The following is a 25,205-nucleotide window of genomic DNA, read 5'->3' as shown; positions in this document are numbered from 1 at the left end:
GTCACGGCCACGTAACATTAGTGTTACCGGCGCGGGCTGGGTGACCGGCCCTGTAGCATGCTCGATTGCGTGCGACGGCTCGGCCGAAAGCGACGGGGTAATAGGGAACGTGATTGGTGTACAGCCTTCGTGGATCCGCGCTGCTCAGCAACGTAGTCTTAAAGGGATACTGAACAAAATTTTCGCCGCCGAGATAAATGGCCGAATTGAAAGATTGGGTGCTAAAATTTCTGGAAACGACCTTCATTTCAGCCAGTGAGTAGAAGAAAATAATGAATTTACTGCATTTTTCGCAAATTGGCGCTTCTAGCGGCCGCGGCGCGAACTAGAGGAAGTGACGCAAAACTCGCGGGATACTGACTCGCCAACCGTGCTCGCTGCAAAATCGCTTACCAATCGGCATCGCAAGCCGCCACCCGCTGCCGCGCGTCTCTCAAAACGTGTTCTCACGGAGGAAGTTCGGGAAGGTGTTCTCCGTGCGTGTTGTCAACCGGCAGCCAATGACGCCATTGCCGCGCTCTCGGCCGTATAGTTGTTTTCTCAAGCGCAGCTTGCGCCCACGTCTACGAATTTGCCGTTTGTGTTGTGTGCTGCTACGTAATGTGAACGGTGAAGCGCATATCACAACGCAGAATGCCTCAACGCTGTTGTGCGCTAGGGTGTGCCAAAAGCAGCGTCGGGAGAGACAAGCCCTGTCATAGCTTTCCGACAGAACCGAAGCTTCGAAGGATAGGGATTCGCGCTGCGCGCCCATCGCAGCAAACGCGGGTGCCTTCAAAGCGTGACTTTTTGTGCTTCGAATTTTTGTGAAAATACTAGTCAAGGCAGAGCTCAGCGCTCTGCTTCATCTCTACAGGTCGCATACTGAGGATAGACGCGATCTTTCTTTGTAAATACAATTCGCATCTTCATAACGCACAAACAACTGCCGACCACGAATGACTTGAATAACGCGTATTTTCTTGCGCAGTCGATGTTATACCAGTACAGCGGCCATGCCAGTGTACTGAGTTGCATCTCTAGTGATAGCTACAACTACATAACGAATCGGCAAAACCAAATTTAACGTGCAAGAAAGTGTGCGAACATGCTCGTTCAACAAGGCGAACTAAGTGACAAATCTATGTCAGCGAAGTGCTAGGCGAGTGCGCCCGGGGGCTTTCAGTGGTTGCCGGGCTGCGTTTGCTGAAATGGCATCGCAACCTTGCCCATCTCTTCTTGCACGTACAGCGTACGCAAGCAAACATGGTTCATTCAGGTTAACGATACCAAAGCTCTACTGTACACTCATTTTTACACGTCGGAATTGCGTATCCTTAAACCCAGAAGCGCCGACAGCATGTACACACGGACTCGGTCACTGCGCTATGCCTACCTTCTCTGGGAGTCGTACGGGTCATATTGACTGCAACCGATCGCGGCGCAAGTGGCTCACGAAGGTTGAAGAATGCGCATTTTAGCGTCGAAAGCTTTTCCCTGTTACAATAAAAGGCAGGCGAGGTAAGAGAAAGTGCGGGAATCGCCATGTTATTACCCGCTATTATGTTAGCGACATGTGTACCTCACGCTAGATCATGTGACAATGTTACACCTAGGCACTTATAGGATTCGGCTCAGCCCAAGTAAAGAAAACGTCAAAGGGTTTTGACGACGCGAGTAAGATAATGATTTCCATATAGCTGGGCTAAACAAAACATCATGACCTACTAGTCACACCATGTTTGAATATAGTTAAGATCATCTTGAAGTGATTGCTGCTCAGATGAATAAATACTATAAAACTTTTTGTTGGGCTAGTTGGTACATGCTTACTGAAAAACCAAAAAGACGCGTACCATCAAGGAAAAAAGTAAGGACAGGACAGAAAGGGCGTCACTCGCAACTAACTTTATTCCCAGAACATCAGCATCATATATAACCACAGCGACCCTGCGCGCGCACATCGCCTCACAAGCTCGTCAAAAACCCGCGATAACAAGATTAACTAATCGAAAAATGAATCGATGAAACTAAATTCACCCCCACGCAGAGCAACAGATGTGTCACTAACACAGCATTCTTTCTTCTTTCTAATATAGTATGCTTCCATAATTTCACGCGCTAAGACATCGTTACTCTTTCCAAGAACGGAAACACTGGCAAAACCAGGCTCACACTTGCAGGAACCACAATGCACAGGTAAATGTGCTGAAAGTTTATTTTTCACCGAAAGTTCGTGCTCCCTCATCCTGTCGTTTATGCACCGGCCCGTTTGGCCGATATATACCCTACCGCAACTAAGCGGGATCTCGTACACCACGCCAACCGAGCAGGCGACAAAAGGCCTTGCGTGCCTCTTCCCACACGGGGAGGGCCTCGGTGCAGAAGAAATGCGTGGGCACAGGCTAGCCAACTTGCGGGGCGCCGAGAACACCAAGGGTACCTTGTACCTGTTGGCCACATTCTTAAGGTTGTGAGCAACCTTGTGCACATATGGCATAACCATGGGCCTTTTTTCCATCGGCTGCCTATTTCTTCTCGATCCCTTCAGTTTCTGAAGGAGGGTTTCCGAGACTGCAACAACGACAGAACCAGGGTAGCCGGCTGAATACAGCCTCGTGACCTGATTATTGAAACTTTCCTGCATTAGATGAGGACAAGATTTCACCAGCGCTCCTTCCAGGCACATGGAAGCAACGGCCCTCTTGACAAGTTTCGAATGCGAGGCATCATAAGGAAGAAGTGCCTTGCGTGAACGTGGGCAATATGCCCAACATATGTGCGTCTCCGAGAAAGTGAGACTCAGGTCTAAAAATTGCAGTACACCACCAACAGGAAGCTCATGCGTGAATAAAAGACCCTTGGCGTGTTGTCTAAAAACAGCTAAAACCTCATCCACTGAGTTAGTGGTTGTCAAAGAAGTGTTAGTTTTAAAAATGATTAAAAAGTCATCAACATACCTAAAAATCTTCACTTCAGCATCGTCAATAACCTGAGCCACTTCTCTGTCAAAATCCGCTAAAAATATGTTACATAAGGCAGGTGCCACGCATGAACCTATACAGATTCCTTTTCTTTGAATATAAAACTGATTATCGTGACACACGAACGTGGAACATAGATAAAATTCGAGCAACGTCATAAAGTTGTCAAGGGAAATGCCAGTGGCGCGCTCAAAGGCAAGAACACCGTTCTGCTCAATACAGCTTCTAACAACTAAAAACAACTCTGCGTGGGGAACCGAATAAAACAAATCTTCAACATCAATAGAAAAAGCATTGCCACCTTCGTTTAGGCCTATCAAGGACTGTGTAACATCATTTGACTTCTTAACAAGAAAAGGGTCATCCACAGTAAGCGCATTAAGATGCTTCAGTAAGAACTTGCTCACATTTTGTTGCCAAGATTCCCGTTCGCTGACAATACACCTGAATGGCATGTCGACCTTATGAGTTTTTACACTGAAAAACACAGACAGCGCGGTTCGCTTCGAGGAACTGATGGCTTTTGAAAGAGCGTGAAGCTGCAGATCCTTGCAGAGCAAGATCGCCTTAGCTTTTACCTTGTTTGGCTGTGTCTTCGTTCGGGCAAAGTTCTTGGCTATAGCTTGTGCAGCTTTTTCACGAAACGCCTCGGCCGACAGAGGGTGGCAAAGAGGGTGGCTTTGTCGTCCTGTCGGCCGAGGCGTTTCGTGAAAAAGCTGCACAAGCTATAGCCAAGAACTTTGCCCAAACGAAGACACAGCCAAACAAGGTAAAAGCTAAGGCGATCTTGCTCTGCAAGGATCTGCAGCTTCACGCTCTTTCAAAAGCCATCGGTTCCTCGAAGCGAACCGCGCTGTCTGTGTTTTTCAGTGTAAAAACTCATAAGGTCGACATGCCATTCAGGTGTATTGTCAGCGAACGGGAATCTTGGCAACAAAATGTGAGCAAGTTCTTACTGAAGCATCTTAATGCGCTTACTGTGGATGACCCTTTTCTTGTTAAGAAGTCAAATGATGTTACACAGTCCTTGATAGGCCTAAACGAAGGTGGCAATGCTTTTTCTATTGATGTTGAAGATTTGTTTTATTCGGTTCCCCACGCAGAGTTGTTTTTAGTTGTTAGAAGCTGTATTGAGCAGAACGGTGTTCTTGCCTTTGAGCGCGCCACTGGCATTTCCCTTGACAACTTTATGACGTTGCTCGAATTTTATCTATGTTCCACGTTCGTGTGTCACGATAATCAGTTTTATATTCAAAGAAAAGGAATCTGTATAGGTTCATGCGTGGCACCTGCCTTATGTAACATATTTTTAGCGGATTTTGACAGAGAAGTGGCTCAGGTTATTGACGATGCTGAAGTGAAGATTTTTAGGTATGTTGATGACTTTTTAATCATTTTTAAAACTAACACTTCTTTGACAACCACTAACTCAGTGGATGAGGTTTTAGCTGTTTTTAGACAACACGCCAAGGGTCTTTTATTCACGCATGAGCTTCCTGTTGGTGGTGTACTGCAATTTTTAGACCTGAGTCTCACTTTCTCGGAGACGCACATATGTTGGGCATATTGCCCACGTTCACGCAAGGCACTTCTTCCTTATGATGCCTCGCATTCGAAACTTGTCAAGAGGGCCGTTGCTTCCATGTGCCTGGAAGGAGCGCTGGTGAAATCTTGTCCTCATCTAATGCAGGAAAGTTTCAATAATCAGGTCACGAGGCTGTATTCAGCCGGCTACCCTGGTTCTGTCGTTGTTGCAGTCTCGGAAACCCTCCTTCAGAAACTGAAGGGATCGAGAAGAAATAGGCAGCCGATGGAAAAAAGGCCCATGGTTATGCCATATGTGCACAAGGTTGCTCACAACCTTAAGAATGTGGCCAACAGGTACAAGGTACCCTTGGTGTTCTCGGCGCCCCGCAAGTTGGCTAGCCTGTGCCCACGCATTTCTTCTGCACCGAGGCCCTCCCCGTGTGGGAAGAGGCACGCAAGGCCTTTTGTCGCCTGCTCGGTTGGCGTGGTGTACGAGATCCCGCTTAGTTGCGGTAGGGTATATATCGGCCAAACGGGCCGGTGCATAAACGACAGGATGAGGGAGCACGAACTTTCGGTGAAAAATAAACTTTCAGCACATTTACCTGTGCATTGTGGTTCCTGCAAGTGTGAGCCTGGTTTTGCCAGTGTTTCCGTTCTTGGAAAGAGTAACGATGTCTTAGCGCGTGAAATTATGGAAGCATACTATATTAGAAAGAAGAAAGAATGCTGTGTTAGTGACACATCTGTTGCTCTGCGTGGGGGTGAATTTAGTTTCATCGATTCATTTTTCGATTAGTTAATCTTGTTATCGCGGGTTTTTGACGAGCTTGTGAGGCGATGTGCGCGCGCAGGGTCGCTGTGGTTATATATGATGCTGATGTTCTGGGAATAAAGTTAGTTGCGAGTGACGCCCTTTCTGTCCTGTCCTTACTTTTTTCCTTGATGGTACGCGTCTTTTTGGTTTTTCAGTATGAATAAATACTAGTACGATAAATGACACAATCGTCGGCGAACGTACGAACGTGACATGAAACGTGTAAAGTTAAGTCGTTAATGTATGTTACAAAAGTTAGAGGGCCTAATGCACAACCTTGGGGAACAACGGGCGTTACTGGAAGAGAGCTAGGAACGTACTCATTAACAAAAACTGATTCCCAGTGGTCACCCAGGAAGGCTGAAATCCAATTAAGTACACTAGAGTTAATGTTTAAACCAGAAAACTTAGAAAGAAGAGTAAGACTTGATGCTGGGCGAGTTGGTTGAAATCTGTGGGGTACATTTTGAACGCCTTACTGTCACGCCTTACTGGCGCGCACATGCGTACATGGTTATTTGTTGTTGGCCTCACCTTTCGAATAAACAGTTGAAGTTTAGCGCTCGACCTTTCTGCTTTCCTCTACTCTTTTCCCCTGCTTTCTTTCACAGTTTGCGCTAAAATGAACCCCATAGAAAGAAGAGGCTTTGTCAAATGCTTTCGTGACATCTAAAAAGATGGCATCAATTTGTTGATTACGGTCTACGTGTAAATCATGAAGGAAATTAGTGAGCTGAGTTTCACACAAGAGACCTTAGCGGAAGCCGTGCTGTGGAAGGTCATGAATGAAGGTCATGACTTTTGAATAAGTGACAGGCTCGATGACTTTACACGGCATACTTGTTAAAGAGATTGAACTTTAGTTTAATGGCGACTGCTTACTGTCAGATTTATTGATGGGAACGACGTTTCGCGCTTTCCAGTCATCGGGTAAGTGGCCCGTTGAAAGGGACTGGGAATACAAAAGACACAAGTAAGCAGCAGCAATGTTCTTAGTATTCATTAAAAACTTCCCTACTGAAACGTTCCGTATGCCATTCCAATAATTCCGTATGTTTCCGTAAGAATTTTACGGAAATCTATGGAAAACATATGGAAAATATACGGAAAACATATGGATTCCGTATAGAAACATATGGAATTATTGGAATGGCTTACGGAACGTTTCAGTAGGGTTTGAATCAATTTCGTCTAAACCAGCTGATGATATGATCTACAGATGTTCTATGCGAGATATCATGCCATCAATTGAAAATTCAATGTCAGATATCGGTAGTTCAATGGAAATACGCGTACTATCGCGCTCAGTATGAGCTACATCACGCGAGCGCGTGGCCGAGTGCTCTGCAAGGTTGTACAGTGGCGCCGATTATGGCATATTTTCGAGTATCGGGAGAGAGTTTGGCTGTCACTGCGAGCGCGCATCCCCTCCACTTGCCTTCTCCCTCGGCCTCGTTTTGCCCTGAGGTGATATCAGCTTAGAAAATGACAACTTCGCGGGTGAAAGCAATCAAGTGTGGGCGATGCGCGTTCGCACGAGCAGCCAGACTCTCTCCCGATAACTCGAAAATATGCCATAATCGGCGCCACTAGCAGTACAACCTTGCAGAGCACTCGGCCACGCGCTCGCGTGATGTAGCTCATAATGAGCGGGATAGTACATCTTAATACGGGTGGAGGCATGGCAAGGCCATTAGTAAGTACACTTGTGAAGGCCGTGTTAAATACTTCTGCACATTCTGCGTTACTCGTAACACTATTGTTTTCAGTAGCTAGTGTTATGGTGCGTTTGTGTTCTGGCTTAATCACACGGCAAAATTGTTTCGGATTTCGTGTTAGCGTACTAGGACGGTCATTATGAAAAAACTTGTAATTAGCGTTCTGTATTGCCGTGAGGTATTCGGCTTTCACTGACTAGTACTTATACCACGTAAATTCGTTGTTTTTCTGTTTGGCAGCTGGGAAGTATCTATTTTTCTTATCTCCTGGTCGCTTTAGTGATTAACTGTACCATGGTTTGTTTTTATCAGCACCGAAACTACATACAAGTATATACTTTAACATAGGTTGCGGAATATTGCGCTGCATGGGCGTGACAGGGGGACACTAACGGAGGCACAAAAAAACACAATGACAATACACAAGGTGTATAGTTATCATAGTACTTTGTTCTTAAAAAGCTACCACGTTCCTTGCACTGAATCATTAGAAACGTGCGTCTCCAATACGCGAAAAAAACGGGCTAGCTTATTGTTAATAGTTTCATAACTGACCTTATCATCAAGTAGAATTGTGTTCTTGTGAGTTTCATCTACTAGCGGGGCAAAGTTGAAGGTTGCAGGAATAAACTTGTGACCGTTTGCTTCCCTTAAGTGTGTTACAGATGTCATCTACTGAAACAGCTTTCATGAACACAAGATGCACATTATTGGCCAAGCTCACCTTTGGGCCAGTCTCGCCGCGTGGTCCTTTAGGCCCAGAAAGTCCATGGGCACCCTGTAAAGAAAGATTGTAAAGCGTATGCGGTCTCAAAATGTGTTTTCAGAGAAAGGCACCCAACAGTGAGAATCAACCAACGAAAGACGAATGTTTCCTACAGTACGACTGACGCAGCGATGTCACCGCCGTATTATGAATAAATATTAGTTAGAAGCGCACCGAAGTCACGCACGGTGTAAGTGGAAGGACAGTGCCCACAACTGATTTTTAAAGTGCCAGAAAAAAGCACTTTCAAAAGAGTTAAGGAAAGTGTCTGCTTTAGACAAAGCTTGCATAACACAGCAGTACGCAACAAAGAGTAATCGTGCCAGAATTATCGCGAATTTGAACGTTACACATCATTTATTAGTTTACGCAATCACTACGTGTCTAGAAACAGTATGCGTGTTTGCTATAGACGGTTTCGCTGTTTGCAAACACAGACCCTAGACGGCTTCCGGTTTCGTGCACTGACATAGCATTGGCGGGAAACAAAAGCTTGGCGTGTAGCCCGCAGATTTCGACACTTCTCACCCTGTGCCTAGCCAAATATTTCCAATAAAGATGCTTCTAATCTATACCAAACATTATAAGAGTTAGTCGTTAACTTATGCGCCTTCCTTTTATCTGAAGGCAGAAAAAGGGCCTTTCCTTACTCCGACACAACTTAAAAACACGCTTTCCGTTTCGGTGTTAGAGAGTGATAAATGAGAAACTGGAAGATTTTGGGGTACAACACGTGCTGCTACTATCGCGGTTATGAAACCGTCTACACACATCTTGCTCATCTGTAGGTTCTAAAAGGCTGGGCATGAAAACATACACAAACGAACGAAGTCAAGACATAAAAAACGCCGACTAACAGCTGCAAAGACGCACAGTGGCGGAAAAGAAAGAAGGCACGAAAACGTATCTGCGCAGACGCAGCAATAGGCGAACCTATCAATACGACACGCGTGGGGGTCTACGTGAAATAAAACTGTTAACGCATTTGATTTCTCCATTTGACAAGCGAATCGACAGTTGACTCACGCATGCGCTACCCCTATTATCGATATGCCATGTGTCAATCATTAGACGCGCTTCTTCATTCCTATGCATGCACGAAACTGTGCATTCATTGAATTTTGGCGTGCACTTACACACTCAACAATGTATAGATAGATTCAAAGGTGAACCTCCCGTTAGCGGTCGCTTATGTTCCAATAATGTTAACACAGCGGCTCGTCTGTCCTACGCAGAAGCGGCTGCAGCTAAGTGGAACATCATACCCACACCTGCATGGCAAACAGTGAATTGGTTAATGTGTTTTAGGAAACAAATGTCACTCTGCTTCTTGTCTATTACTTGCCCATTATTTCTCTGAATAGCGGCACAAATCTTTCCTACCTTATTCACAGCCGTAGAAACAACCTTAACGCCGTATCGACTTCCTACTTTCTTTAGCCTGTGAGATACCCCTATTGCAAAACCCAGCGCCACTGGGTACCAGCGTCCAGTGCCATGCCGGATTATGGAACCAGCGTCGCGATGGATACTGGGCCGCTGGAGCGGCATTTTACTCTGAGGCGCTGGGTACTGAAGCGCAAAACGGCCCTACAGCGTTAAAACGGCGATGCCTACCTGCCCTGCATAAATATATTAGTAAAGAAAGTGATATAGAAAGCATTAGTGCAATAAAAAAAACATATGAAAAAAAATGCCTCACGCGAGCACTTGACCTCGCTACCTCTCGATCTCCAACCGAGTACGCTACCACTGCGCCACGCGGAAACGTATCGACGTCGCTGTAATAGGGCTAGTCAGTACAGTAAGACACGTTTCGTTTCATATTTTGATGTCGCGTACTCAAGGATGACACGATCCTCCTTTTTAAATCAAGCTTGCTTCCTTATTAGACACAAACAAGGGGTTGCCGGACACGAATGAAATGCCCAAAATGGGAAGAGCGCTAAGTTTCTTTAAGAATTCCCGTCTTAACACCGAAAAATATCAAATGGATCGAGGAGCAGGGTACAGTTTGACGGCTGTTACTGCCGAGTTTTAATAGCCGCTTCTCGCCCTTGCTAATGATCAACATGTACAGAAGCTTTATGATGACTCGTTCGATAAACACGTGCCTACATGAATTCATACTGAATAGTGTTGTCGCGTGAGCGACGATATTACTGCGAGGCGGGCGTGCCTGTATACTGATTTGCAGTTCTATCGATACCTACAGCTGTAAAACCGCTAAACAAAAACAAATACAATTCGTTGAAAAAAGATGCCGGTGTGTCGGTTCACTAACGCGTACCGTTTGAAAGGTATGTGTTCTGACGTATGAGTCAGAGAAGTACCGGCAAGTGCGGCCGGCTATTTTCGGTGAGCCTGCGTCCGTTGCTGAAAGTGCGTCGCATCGATGGTCATCGCTCCTTGTGCGGACACCGTAAACAAGAAAAAATGGTTAATTAACCTAAATTAACCATTTTTTCTTGTTTACGGTGTCCGCACAAGGAGCGATGACCATCGATGCGACGCACTTTCAGCAACGGACGCAGGCTCACCGAGAATAGCCGGCCGCACTTGCCGGTACTTCTCTGACTCATACGTCAGAACACATACCTTTCAAACGGTGATGTCCAGACTATACTTTACAGTAATTCTTACACGTTGGAATTGTGTGTACCTAAACCAAGAAGCGCCGGTGGCATGTAGACGGACTCGGCCGGTACGCTAGGCCTAACGCTCGCTGGGAGTCGCACTGGGCAGGACCGATTTGAATTTTGGCCTCGGAACCTTTTTAACTGTTACCTAACGTATAGCTGAAGTAAGTAGAAGTGCCAGAATTGTCCGAGATACGTTTCCGGTGTGGCGATATCGAACAACGGCTGTTTTTCTGGCCTCCGTTGAGAGCGGTCGCGAAGCCAGAGCTCATTTACTCTTGCCAACTGCACGGCGATGTAACGATTTGAGCCCCGCCACGGTGGTCTAGTGGTTATGGCACTCGACTGCTGACCCGAAGGTCGCGGGATCGAATCCCGGCCGCGGAGGCTGCATTTTCGATGGAGGCGAAAATGTTTGAGGCCCGTGTACCTAGACTTAAGTGCACGTTAAAGAACTCCAGGTGGTCGACATTTCCGGATACTTCACCTACGGCGCCTCTCATAATGATATCGTGGTTTTGGGACGTTAGAAATAATGCCAATCTCATAGGAGATCAAGGCAGGGAAAGGGGGGTTACAGCAACAGGAACAATAAGAAAATGAAATCAATAACAATCGTTCACAAAGTAACATAAAGTGATAACTTAAATAGTAATACATAAAAACAGCAACAGATTACAGCAGGTAGTACAACAATACGCAATAAATGTATAAATACAAGTATATAGTTAAATACACGTTATACAATATAAGGTCTATTCCAATAAAACATAAGAGGTAAGCAGAACACACTAGTAGATAAATTGTTGTGATCACAGAATAAGTAAGGTGATAAAGTAACTTAACCGTGCTATGTTAGTAAAGCTTCCTCGATTGTCGTGGAGAAGCTGTCTAGTGAGAGAGTGTTAGCAATTGATGGGTCAAGTTCATTCCAGTCTGTTATCGCTCTCGGGAAGTAAGAGTATTTAAAGCAGTTAGATTGGTGTGTATATTCAGTTAGTGTTAAGGAGTGTTTGTTACGTGTAGGTGTTGCTGTGTTTATCGAAATATATGTAGTAGTGCCGATGTTTAGCTGGTTGTGAAGGAGTTGATGCATGAATTTCAATCTCGCTACTTTGGCTCTATTTGCAAGGGTAAGAAGGCCAGCGCGTTTTAGCAAATCCGTAGGTGAGTCTGAAATTTTGTATTTGTTAAATACAAACCTAATGGCCTTTCTTTGGATCTTTTTTAGTTTATCAATGTTATGTTTCGTGTACGGAAACCATGCAATGTTAGCATATTCGAGAACTGTTCGGATAAATGTTTTATATGCCAAAAGCTTGATGTCGGATGGCGCAAGACGGAGGTGTCTTCTGAGGAAAAAGAGCTTTTTTTAAGGCAGTTGATGTAATGGTGTTAATGTGGGAGTCCCACCTAAGGTCGTGTGTAAGTAACAAACCAAGGTATTTGTGTTCTTGAACTCGAGCTAGCTAAATGTTATTTGCAGTGTATGCGAACTCAGGCATGTGTCGTTTTCTGGTAATTGTTAGGGCAGCTGATTTCTTAACGTTAAGGGTCATTTGCCAACCAGTACACCATTTAGAAACTGAGTGTAGGGCTTCATTTAAAGTTACGTGGTCCTCGGCAGAGTTAATTTCATGTAAAGTATACAATCGTCTGCAAACAAACTAATTTTAACTCCGATGTTAGATGGCAGATCATTGTAAAAATTAGAAAAAGAACTGGAGCCAGTACACAGCCCTGAGGCACACCAGATGTGACGGGAGAAAGAGTGGATGCCTGATGGTTAATTTCTACAAACTGTAGACAAAGGATTTGTACAAACGATTTGCTCTCTATATTCACACCGACGCCTCCAGACTTATGAAGATTACAATATGAAGTCATCACCGCAACACATCACAGATGCAAAACTGATAAATATTCGTGACATGCACAAAACGTGTATTCATTGCTGGTACGTGCTCCGCAAGAATTAACGACTTTTTTGTCCCTGCATGAATAAAAGAAAAAGCGCGCTAGAAAGCGAAATGATCAGTGTTGGCTGCTTTGGGTTATTAATATATTTTTCCCTACATTCTACAGGGAAACAATTAAAGTGACTGTGATTTCACATATCACGTACATCACGAAAATATTGTGCATATCTCCTCGCCTTTCTCTGCCAACCTTGAATTTGTGGCACATGTTTGATACCTGTTAGTATAGCATCTATCGGTACGGTCGTATAAAATATTTGATATTCAACGATACCGAAGCATTCCGCCGCGCACAATACTGAAAGAAGCGCGCGGCACTGGCAGAAACAGTACAAGCCCCAGCGCTCGCCAGTGCAAATTCCAGCGTCTCCAGCGCTTCCCAGTGAGCGCCAGCGTCACAGCGGCAAAGCCAGGGCCCCTACCAGTGCGACCCAGCTCTTTCCCAGTGCGTTCACCGGAGTCCTAGTGAATCCGAGCGTATACGAATGTTCTCAGTGCGATCCAGTGCCAAAAACCTAGTTGTATCACGCTGGGGGTACTGGTACGGGGCTGGTTTTTGCAATAGGGACTCAATGAATGTAATAAAAAATTTGAAAACTTGTCTTCCTAAAGCCTCCATGAAGACAAGTCCGCTTGTCGAAACGTTGGCTCCAGCACACAGCCTTCAGGAAGACAACTCCGCTTGTCGAAACGTCGGCTCCAGCACACAGCCTTCGAGAAGACAACACCGCTTGTCGAAACGTCGGCTCCAGCGCACAGCCTTCAAGAAGACAACTCCTCTTGTCCAAACGTTGGCTCCAGCACAAAACCTTCAAGAAGACAAGTCCGCTTGTCGGAACGTCGGCTCCAGTACAGAGCCTTCGAGAAGACAACTCCGCTTGTCGAAACGTCGGCTTCAGCACACAGCCTTCAAGGAGACAACTCCTCTTGTCCAAACGTCGGCTCCAGCACACAACCTTCAAGAAGACAAGTCCGCTTGTCGGAACGTCGGCTCCAGCCCACAGCCTTCAAGACGACAAGCCCGTTTGTCGAAACATCGGCTCCAGCACACAGCCTTCGAGAAGACAACACCGCTTGTCGAAGCGTCGGCTCCAGCACACAGCCTTCAAGAAGACAACTCCACTTGTCGGAACGTCGGCTCCAGCCCACAGCCTTCAAGAAGACAAGCCCGTTTGTCGAAACGTCGGCTCCAGCACACAGCCTTCAAGAAGACAAGCCCGTTTGTCGAAGCTTCGGCTCCAGCACACAGCCTTCAAGAAGACAACTCCGCTTGTCGAAGCGTCGGCTCCAGCACACAGCCTTCAAGAAAACTCCGCTTGTCGAAACATCGGCTCCAGCACACAGCCTTGAAGAAGACAAGTCCGCTTGTCGGAACGTCGGCTCCAGCACAGAGCCTTCGAGAAGACAACTCCGCTTGTCGAAACGTCGGCTCCAGCACACAGCCTTCAAGGAGACAACTCCTCTTGTCCAAACGTCGGCTCCAGCACACAACCTTCAAGAAGACAAGTCCGCTTGTCGGAACGTCGGCTCCAGCCCACAGCCTTCAAGACGACAAGCCTGTTTGTCGAAACATCGGCTAAAGCACACAGCCTTCGAGAAGACAACACCGCTTGTCGAAGCGTCGGCTCCAGCACACAGCCTTCAAGAAGACAACTCCACTTGTCGGAACGTCGGCTCCAGCACACAGCCTTCAAGAAGACAACTCCACTTGTCGGAACGTCGGCTCCAGCCCACAGCCTTCAAGAAGACAAGCCCGTTTGTCGAAACGTCGGCTCCAGCACACAGCCTTCAAGAAGACAAGCCCGTTTGTCGAAGCTTCGGCTCCAGCACACAGCCTTCAAGAAGACAACTCCGCTTGTCGAAGCGTCGGCTCCAGCACACAGCCTTCAAGAAAACTCCGCTTGTCGAAACGTCGGCTCCAGCACACAGCCTTCAAGGCGACAGGCCCGTTTGTCGAAACGTCGGCTCCAGCACACAGTCTTCAAGAAGACAAGCCCGTTTGTCGAAACGTCGGCTCCAGTACACGACAACACCGCTTGTCGAAACATCGGCTCCAGCACACAACCTTCAAGAAGACAAGTCCGCTGGTCGGAACGTCGGCTCCAGCACACAGCCTTCAAGATGACAAGCCCGTTTGTCGAAACGTCAGCTCCAGCACACAACCTTCACGAAGACAAGCCCGTTTGTCGAAACGTCGGCTCCAGCACACAGCCTTCAAGAAGACAACTCCACTTGTCCAAACGCCGGCTCCAGCACACAGCCTTCAAGAAGACAAGTCCGCTTGCCGAAACATCGGTTCAAGCGCTGAGCCTTCAGGAAGACAGCTTCGTTTGTTGAAACATCGTCTCCAGCACACAGCCTTAAAGAAGACAGGTTCATTTGTGGAAACATCGGCCCCAGCACACCCTACGGCGTGCCTCATAATCAGTTCGTGGTTTTGGTACGTTAAACCCCAGATATTTTTACGCATGAGGACTCACGCGCACGGTTCGAAAAGTCCCACGCTCCTCTTTGCCCAAGTCTTTTTTTTTTCTTATGAGCGCCGTCGGACTCTGTGCTCACGTGGCTCGCGTTTCTCCACCGTAGGCAGGCAGCGCTAACGAGCGCCTCTTTGAACACGTGATAAAAAAAAGCAAAATTTACTCCTTGACGCAAAGGAAAGCTGCAAAAAGTGCGTAAACTACAATTTTAAGTTATGTATATCTTTTTGAATAAAATTAGTCGACCTGCGAAAGTTTTTTGCTCTTGCCACTAGATTGAACCATATCGCTGTTTGGTGACGCTAGTGGTCATACTTTCAGGACTTCCAGAAACAAATTGAATATATGAGTTATTTTTACTGGACAATAGCTCCTGCCACTAGACTGAACCATACCGCTGTTTGGTGACGCTAGCGGTCATACTTTGACTACTTTTAGAACCAAATAAATATATGATTAATTTTTATTGGACAGTACGTTTAGGTCACAAAACCACTATATGATTTGAGAGACGCCGTAGTGGAGGGCTCCAGAAAATTTGACCACTGGAGTTATTTAACGTGCACCTAAATCTAAGTACACGGGCCTCTAGCATTTTCGTCTCCATGGAAAATGCTAGAGGCCCGGACCTAAGGCTGCAGTCGAGGGTTTCGGTACTGTGAACGCGCAAACGGCTCTTGCGGGTTTTGTGGTGTTTCCGGCTGTTGAGGACATGAAATGTGTTGAAGGTTTCTATTGGTCGGCTCAAAGAAAGACGTGTTTCATCGATGCGTACCCTCTTGTGAGGGTAACGATTAAGGAGACGGGAGAATAGAGCTGTTTCCATTAGCGTTGTGTCTGTTTTGGCAGCAGCGGCGGCCAACCACCGTAGAGTCCAACTAGGGGACGCTGCAGCACTTACATGTATCGCTGCAGACGCCAGCCGTACAATGCCGCTATAACCTAATATATCATAAAGGAGAATAAATATGCATGGTTAACCCCAGCCGCCTGCGTAAATGGGGAAGTACAGAAGAGATTAGAACACAGGACAGAAGATAAAGAAAACGGGAAAGAAGAAAAAAAGATTGGAGATGGGGATAGGAAAATGCGGCTGTCAACTCCCCCTGGGTGAGTCAGCGCAGGGTGCCGTCTACTTGAAGCCGGGACCAGACGGGCATTTCACTCTGCCTCATAGGTCCAATTAGCAGCGCTGGGTCAACCCCAAGAATCCCCTTTTACCCAGAAACGGCAAAACCACGCACGGAGAGGCGTGGGAGGGGTGTAACCCCCCCCCCCCCGTTGGTCTAACTAAATTTGATACAGCCCCCCTTAATAATGGGTATTTGAAATGCATAAAAACAGCATCCTCCGGAAGAATTTGTGCTTAATTCTCCTGTGTTTGTGGTCAGTGCTTCGCGGCACAAACCATATATCTATCACTGATGTTAGCATTTGTGCTGTGGCTTGACAACTTCAGGTTTAATACTGTTTTTCACGCCAACAAAAATTATTTTTGTTTCATTCACAGATCTGCACGTGACATTTGAAGCACGACACAATAGCGCACTTTACACAACATTTGTTGTGACGTTCTTGCCAAATATAAGATGTGGGATTCTTTTACAGTAAATTTTAGTTGGCAGTCGGCGCGTGTCCCTTGTCTGTGTGCAGTTTTATTCAATCTACGTCTCGAAATGAACCTAAACCTGCTCGCCCAGTACAGCACTTCGCTTCAGTACAAACCCTCAGCACCATAGGTGCATTGCTGTAAGCACTCTGAATCCAGCTTGATGGCTCCAAAAGAATTAGCACTGGAATGCATCGAGGTAAACAAAGAGTGTAGCGGCTTTATTGGTAGATTAACCTGAGCAGCGTATAATCACTAACCTGTGGTCCAGTCTCTCCACGTGGTCCTTGCGGTCCGGCATCTCCTTGCTGTCCCTTGACACCTGGGGCACCAGACGTACCCTTGGCACCTGCCGCGCCCGGGGCACCCTGCGGTCGGCAGAGTAAACTTTAAAACGCACAGAATATTAAGCATCTTCTTTTCAGTTCCTGGCTTGTTAGAGCTTTTGCTAACTGCCACACTGCCGTTTTCGCGTATGTTGTTTCGCTGACGAGATCCCCATCCATCTGTAAACAAAATCAAAGAGACTTAAGAAGTAATTATCAAGATACAAACGCTCTCATTGGCAGGCACAATACTCTAGATGGTGAAGGTAGAAACCTCGAGGCACTGCGCCGACCACAGTGAAAATTAAAACACACAGAAAAAGACGTTTCGGCGCCCACACGGGGGCCTTGTTCACAAGTGAAATGAAAAACATGCGTCAAGCAGTTCGCCTTATGTACGCATGAATACGTCACGCAGGCAGCGCGAATAAACTAGCGGCAGATTACCATCGCTCCTGTTGAGAGTGCGCGGTGTGGTTTGTGTCACGAGCGACTCAAGATGAAGGCGCCGTGACAGCCCTTTTTCTCTAGCGAGAACACGTGCCCTCCCCCAGTCGATAGTGTGTCCACTTGACGCATGCTCAGCCAAAGCACTGCATTTCACATTTCCCTTCTTCACGTCATAATTGACTATAGATCATAAAAAGGCATGCGAAAGAAAAACAAAAATTGCAGTGGCTTAGCTCGGCTATGCCAGGATATACATAACGGTAGCAAAGGTTCAGTGATTATTCTTAGCTTTCCAGATTGTCTAGGATTATTAGCCTTCTTCTGTTCATTCTTCGTACGGTGAACCGCTAACTGCCAGGCAACTACTTCGGGATCCGATAAGATAAGCTTCTCGGCTCTTCTGCGCCGTTGAGCAGCATTTGCGCTCTCCTTCTCCATGGCGTTACCCTACTGCAAACGCCAGTCAGAGGCGCTTTGGGAGACCAGCGCTGGATAGGTGGCGCGCCGAAAACGAGCGCCTGGCGGGGAGTCGTGCCCAGACGACCGGCCGCACTGTACCGTGGTGAGCGCACGCGCGTGCGCCGTTCCCGTGCTTCATTTTGGCGCGAACAGCTCGAGCAGCCATTGCGCCAGTATTACTGCTCTATGGTTTAGACAAAAAAATAACTTTGTCTGAAGACTACTTTCTCAGGAAAGCCCTGGAAAACGATGAGAAGCCCTGCAAAGCAGACTACGTCTGTGCATACGGCGTCGGAGAGACAGTGCTGTGCCGCGGTGGCGACTCCGTCGTCACCATTTTCTCAATGCGTGCTGGGATTTGTGTCAAGCTAGTGCAGGCTCACAAGCCTCCATTAATAAGTACGTGCTGTGTCGATACCAGCTGCCCACTACAGCAGTAAAAAAAAAGTAAGAGGCAAGGGGTTGTTGCGTCAATGTTTTTCTGCCGTGGTACGTATGCCGAGCCCGCCGTATGTATGCACGCGGACGTTGATCAAGCAAACCACCGTGCTAGCATAGCATGTACGGTGTCGCGCTGTCATGCTCGAGGGCGCGGGATAGATTCCCGGTCACGGTGGCCAATTTCGATGGGGTTGAAATACAAAGAACAGCCGTGTACTGAGATTTATGTGCACATAAAAAACCCCAAGCGGTCAAAATTAATCCTGATTCCCACACTAGGCGTGCCTCATAATCATAGGCGTGCGCAGGGTTCCCCATCAGGGGGGCAAAGCTTCACTGCACCCTACTAAGTCAATGTACGGGGCAGACTTTGCGGCCCCCCCTCTTAGGTGATTAGGGGGGGCGGCCGCCCCTTGTGCGCACGCCTATGCTCATAATCATACTTTGTTTGGCACGTAAAATGCCAGCAATTGTCGATGTTGATCAAACTCCTTCATTCGAAGCAGAAACAGGCAAGCGAACAAACTAACACAGTACGTTAGGCGAAAAACACGGCGAGTAGAAATCCAAACATTTGACCCTTTTCTAGGGAGGCATAAATTCCGATGTCACTTCACCGCCGCAGCCAATGCACAAACAAGCTTTACCGCATCGGCTGAATGCAGAAAGCTAAGCTTCGAGTAGTCAACTGCTTTGTTCGTGACAAGAACTCTGTAGCACAAGTGAAGTTCAAGGGAGGCATCCATCGCGTGCGTATTTCTCATAACAGTTCAGCGGCTTCGGCGAACGTGCCTCGGTACGCATCTCGTAGACAGAGAGCTTTCCTTCTGCGTAACTGCTTGCAAATATTGTAGACTACCTGCCTATCGTATCATTCACTGCACGCGGTGGCATCAGAAGGAGCTTGGTGGTGGTCAGATGAAAAAATTCTTACATATGCAGCAAACTGCATAATATGTACGTTTTATTTACGACAAAACACCGATTAAATTCTGATCGTTGGCCCCGGTTTCAACTGGTGGCCCTCACTATCGAATAAATCTAGCAGACACGCCCAATTCGGTTTAGAAACCAGCCCGACGCCACTAGACAGGAGAGCAAGAGCAGAACATACTGTGGTCACCTGACTGCCGGGATGCAACGCCGGATCCGTTCCTATTCATGTTTTAGAAGGAAAAACATAGAAGGATACGTCGTCCCTCATTTCTACGCAATGTAGAACTTGTGTGCACAACAGTACCGCCAGCATCCTTTTTTGTTTCGGCGATACGCGCCCATACCGCCTCAACCAGTCGCCACTCTCGTCCGCGGGAGCGGCAGGAGTATGCGCGCTTTGACCGCCAGGGCGGCACTGCCCATACTGCGGAAACTCCGGCGCTGGTTCCCTATCACGCGGCTCCAGCGCTGTGTCAGACGGCGACTGCACAGCGAAGGCGAACACCTGCGCGCGCGCTGGCGCCAGTGTGTCTACCATGGCTACGACGTCACTCCTCTCGAATCCGCAGACCAGCAGCGGCGAGTCGCGCGCGGCGGTGCCGGAGAGCGCGTAAGATCGCAGTGGCGGAGAGAGCGCGGAGGCGGAGTGCGCGGAGAGCGGTGAGCCAGCTGTGTGACATCACTGAACTTTGCGCATGCGCAGCACGGCTCATGAGGATCCATGCGAAATCGGCTCCGACTAGGCAAGCGTAGCTAACGCTCCAAATGCGCACATCGAGGCACTCTAGACCAACCTAGAGTGCCTCGATGTGCGCGCCCCCACTTAGAGTAATGTCAGCCTTGGTAATGTCAGCCTTAGTCAGTAATGTGGCCTCCGTTTTGACTCCTCCGCCCAGTCACTTATTCGTTGCGTGCGTGCTGTTCTTAGGTCGGTGCTCGTTTCCCTCCAGTTTTATGCGCTGGCTACCGTCACCATGACTGGGTGTTGCGTACCGCAGTGCATCAATCATTCCAGGAACGCTGGAAGCTGTATCGTTTTCCAAGAGACCGGAAAAGAAGGCTTCTTTCAAGAGTAAAAATCAAATGCGACAAGTGGCATTCGACGAACATCATCTATTTGCAGCGTAAGCTTCAGGCTAGTATTTTGAATCGACATGCAAGCAAAACTTCTGCCGGCGTCAACCTTGCGTAAGAAATGGACACACTGATCAAATTTCGAGGCTATAACAAGCCTGTTGTGGGTTTCCTCTGTATGCAAGGACACTCCACACGAAGGGTCGGACACAGCAAACGTTTAGAATATATTTTAATTCACTTCCAAAGTGTACCTAAATGCCCATTCTCCCGATCAAAACCCATCGCTAGCGCGCCAACAGTGACGTAGATCTGTAGGCAGGGCAACGAAAGTTGTAGTGACGTCACACCAAATCTGTAGTGACGTGAGTGACATCCGGACCTCCGCTTCCTCCGCCTCCTGCGCAGCTTACGTACCGGCAAAGCATCACATCGCTCGCCAAGTTTCGATTGCTTCCTGGCTAAGTGCTGCGCATTTTCGCGCGAACCTGCGAAGGCACTCGGCGTGCTCGAGTGCTGAAGGCATCCGGTCGGTTGCCCGCCCAGCGACCATGCCTGCATACTATTGTGTGCTCGACTTCTGCCCTAGCAGAGTCGGAGACCCAGTGAGTTTTCACAAGTTTCCTCGAGACGAACAACAAAGAAGTGCCTGGACAGACTTTGTTCGGGCGGCACTATTGGACACCGAGGAAGACGAGCATGCTGTGCTCATTGCAATTCCGCTCGGACGCTTATCAGGGCAAGTACGCGGCCTGCTTCGGCATTCCGGTCAAACCTATGTTGGTGCCTGGTGCCGTGCCGACGGTGTATCCTGCGCAAAGTCTGCTGCTGTCTGAAAGCGGAGCGGCTGCGCCGAAGCGTCAGGTTTGTATAACGACCGAGTGTATTAGCTGCAGGCATGTTTGTTGACAGTGGCGCTAATGCTGGCGTACTTGATGGTGTGCGCAGTGCGTGTCTGAAGTTGGCAGCGATGAGCTTAATCTCTGCGAGGAAACGGTCATGGAAGAGACATCCTCAAGCACAGGTATTTAATTTCAATTTTATTTCCCATCTTACAAATACAGATGGAGGGGTTGTAGGTAAAAGCTGCTTAAAGGCAACGTGACGAGCCTACAAACCTAAAGTACAGCAGGGAGGCAGTTGTAGAAATTATACAATTCAAAACGTAAGGATTACATAATGATACAAGGATCACCGGATAATACGCGAATCAACACTATGTACATATAAACAAACTTAAACCGAAACTGAAGCCATGTTATCTAAATACTTAGCGTGAAGTTCTTTGCGAGTACAGGTAAACAAATCGAAATCAGTAAGAGCATAACTATTCAGCAGAGACGGAAGAGCATAATGAAGGCGTTCTTTTCCAAGGTTAAGTCGAGGTGTCGGCACGAACCGTTCTTCACCATGTCTTGTTAGGTAGCCCACTGATTTGTTCCTTAGTTCGTTTACATGTTTTAATGTAAGCCTCAATCGCGCATATGCTAAGTGACGAAAATTAAAAATAAAAGACGGCCGTTGGGTAATAGGCATGCTTACTGATTAACCCGCTAGAATTAGCCACTTACACAATTAACAGTACTTTGTCAAATATTTTAAAATTTCTTGTCATGATCATTTCAATTGTCTGTTTGTACCCGTGCAAGTTGATAAACAGGTTGACTGATGAACAACTTGCTGACATTGTAATGACAACCATGCCACATATCGCCTTGTTCTCTGACTGCACATGGGATTAACTAATGTTGCCATCAAGTTTGACCCCTCTGATTATACCCTCTTGATTCAGCATGTGATCATCACCCCGACATATCACCACCAAGCGGAGCCTCAGCAACAATTGGACACAATACATGCGACAGCCAGACTCAGTGCACTGTGCATGTGTCCCTCAAGTCAACCCAAGCGTCAATACGTCCAAAGATGCGCAGCGTTGGCTCGCAGACAGAATGTTCAAACCAGACCGTGGGTGCGTATGGAATGATCTAACATATCTCGAATTCACTTAAAATGCACGAGGAGTAGGCATGCACACATAGTGAGCATTGATGAGTTTGGATATAGGGAATGAGTGTATTCTGGTGCAACTCGAACGTTGTCGAGTGGATCATGTGGGTGACAGCCCGTACATGCTTGTCAGCATGGGAATTCTGCCACCTTGATGGCCTAATACTTACGGTCCTTCCCAAAAGGCACGGGTTCAATCCCAGCAGTAGCGGTCGCACTTCGTAGGAGGCAAAATATTTGAGACCCATGTACTGTCTGATGTCAGTGCATGTAAAAACACCAGGTTGTTAAAATTACCGCAAGTTTTCCCTTTGTTGTGGCATCTCTCATAGTGCGAGTCATAATCAACCCATTACCAAAGCAGCATGTGGCTTCTTGACCCAAGAAAAAAAGAACTTACATGTAATGGCACTGACGCAAGGCAGCAGGGAGGTACGTAGTGTGGAGGTGTAAGAAGTTTGAACGGAGATAATAGTTTCTTTGCCAAAGACTTGGCTTTGATCCTTTTGATGAAGGGCTGTGTTTTACAGCGGATGGGTGCGCATGGTGTGGAACAAGGAGAGAGCTCACTCACATGCCTGCCGTGAAATGTTTACAGAAGGCAGCATTATTGAGAAAAGAGATTCATTTCATCACCATATCTTCAGAATCGTTTGAGCATTGTATGGAGCTTTGTTTTGGTTATGTTAATTCGTGCAAATTTGATGGAGTACTGACCTAAAAATTTTACACTTTATTTCTGCTGTAATCAGTAGCTAACGACCAACTTATCACGGCTGCAAATCTCGTTTGCTTTAGTGCATGACAGTTAATTATTTTGAGACATTTTTGTAATGCCCAGTCGCTGTTTCTGTTTCATAAAGTACTACGAGAACCTAACATGGTATGTTGGCAAACATAGTTGGCCCGTTAGCTCGCAAAAAAGTGATGCATGCTCGCCGTGTGCAGCCTCAAGTGCATGTGATCACCGCATTGACAACTGTGGGAGGGAGCGCATGTAAGGAGCGTAGCAAGCAATACAAACTCATCATGTTTATGGCAGTATTGGTATACTACTTCGAAGAAAACAACAACAAGCAGGCGGGGACTACACTTGTCCCCATCTGCTTGTCGTCCTTGTTTTCTTCTGCGCAGTATATTTAGACCATGAATCACCAACTGGCCGCAGTGGCACGGCACGCACTTCAAAATTGATCCTAGGTATGTTTAATGTGTAACTGGGAACTGATGACTCCCATAACAGGTTTTTTCTTTTAATGTGCATGCAGGCGCTATTGTTTTGTTGTATAGTGCCCCCAAACAGCAGACCTGATGTGTGTGTGGGGGGGGGGAGGTTCTGTTGAGGACACTCTTATAAAATTAGCTTTTTTTTTGGCAAGTGCTGAAGAAGCAGTACCTCAACTATACTTGTTACTGAGTGCATTCCTTTTGCTGCGCTGTTGTGTTCATATGCCCCTGACTTTAGTTTCAGCCTCAATATGTATGGGGTAATTTAAGGTGAACACCTCATTAGTATTGAAGCCCGCAAAACGAGAAAGTTTATTGTACTTGCTGAGCGTTATATTGTATCTAATCATGGTGTCGGCAAACACAACAACAATTTTATCAATCATGTATTACAGCGCTAACTGTGACGTTTTGATTATCAACGAGTTGTTCACCTTAGACCTGGAAGACCTTGTACTCATCTACAGCCCACTTCTGTTACAGAGTGCCAGACCGAGTGTGATTTTGCGGACATTCTGCTTCCGGAAGACAGGCAGCCGAAGTGCTCAACACCACAGCCACCACCAGAATCGGAACCCTCGCTGACTTTTCTGGACGATCCAATGGACGCTACTTATGAACCAAGTTACGAGAACCTGGAACCGTAAGTGTGCATGGTTTCTCGAAGTAAATATTTCTTTCTATGCATAGCTTACAGTCATGCAACAAACTCTACCAACGCATAGCTTACAGGTACAGCTGGTCGGTCAATACTGGTCATAAAGCATAAAAGGTTTCTCAAGAAAGTCAATTTATAAAGTTAATTTTCATGTGGAAGTTTCAAGTGTAAAGTTCATTTCCACCACTTAAAAGGGTTGATATATCAACTATGTTGCTTCGGCATTTCTTGTTTCAAGCTTTTCCTATTGTTCCAGGAGTTGTGATGAGCACATTAGGATTAATAAATTCTTGATAAATCATTCCTTTGTCATTATTAATGTCAGTGACTTTTGGTTTCTAGTCCCTGAGTGTGACAGGGACACCACTGTATAGAAAGCTTAGTCACTTGAGCCTACAAATCTATGCCACACCCCCTCACTGCTGCATTGTCTGCTCTCGCACACGTGCAAGCAACCATCCAGATACCTTCAGCACTCGAGCATGCTGTATGCCGCCTTCGCAGATACAAGTGACGGTGCAAAGCACTTTGCGAAATTCCGGTGAACTTGCCTAGTTCGCTGAATGTAGGTTCACGGGCTATGCTCCCTGTAGGCTTGCCCAGTGCAGTGGCACTGTGGGTCACTGCTCATTGCACATCACTGCAATGTTGTGTGATGTTACTCAAGCTTTCATTATGCTTCCAGCATAGTGTCATCGGCACCAGTCGTGCTAGCTATGGACAGGGATCGTTCACAATAATGAGCATCTAGGCACCTTTTGGGAAGCAAATTAAAATATCTTATATGCTTGCTGTGTCCAGCACTTTGCGTTCAGCATCCTTGCGTGCAGCGGAAGCGTACAGCAGGCTTTTTGTAGCCTCATAGTTTGATATCCTAACCCTTTTAAGAGCCCTGCAATCTGAGGGCAAAGTGTAAAGGATGCTATACATAGAAACAAAGCAGTTGTGTCAAAAGGAGCATTGGTTTGCTTTATAGTGTTCCCGTCGCACCATGTCCTCGAAAGGTCATCGTGTGCGAAGAAAACCTGCTGGCTCTTGCAAAGTTTTGCAGAAAATGCCACCTTCCTGCAGAGTCATCACTACAGGTATGGAAATTATTTTTGTCATTCAAAGCTGATAACATGTT

The 25,205-nt window shown here is 46.8% G+C and overlaps 1 protein-coding gene across 1 annotated transcript in view; it reads right to left on the bottom strand.

Annotated features, from left to right (window-relative positions):
- Positions 1-25,205, bottom strand: part of LOC119394579 (collagen alpha-1(II) chain) — a gene marked incomplete in the record, with an annotated part of 1,710,759 nt that overhangs the window by 398,238 nt on the left and 1,287,316 nt on the right. The window contains 2 exon segments of the mRNA XM_049415838.1: positions 7,750-7,803; positions 16,759-16,866. Coding sequence (XP_049271795.1) covers positions 7,750-7,803; positions 16,759-16,866 — 162 coding nt within the window.

This window comes from Rhipicephalus sanguineus, chromosome 5 (genome assembly GCF_013339695.2).
Source record: "Rhipicephalus sanguineus isolate Rsan-2018 chromosome 5, BIME_Rsan_1.4, whole genome shotgun sequence".
In the NCBI taxonomy this organism is placed as follows: domain Eukaryota; kingdom Metazoa; phylum Arthropoda; class Arachnida; order Ixodida; family Ixodidae; genus Rhipicephalus; species Rhipicephalus sanguineus.
This window is presented reverse-complemented; position numbering and strand designations above follow the sequence as displayed.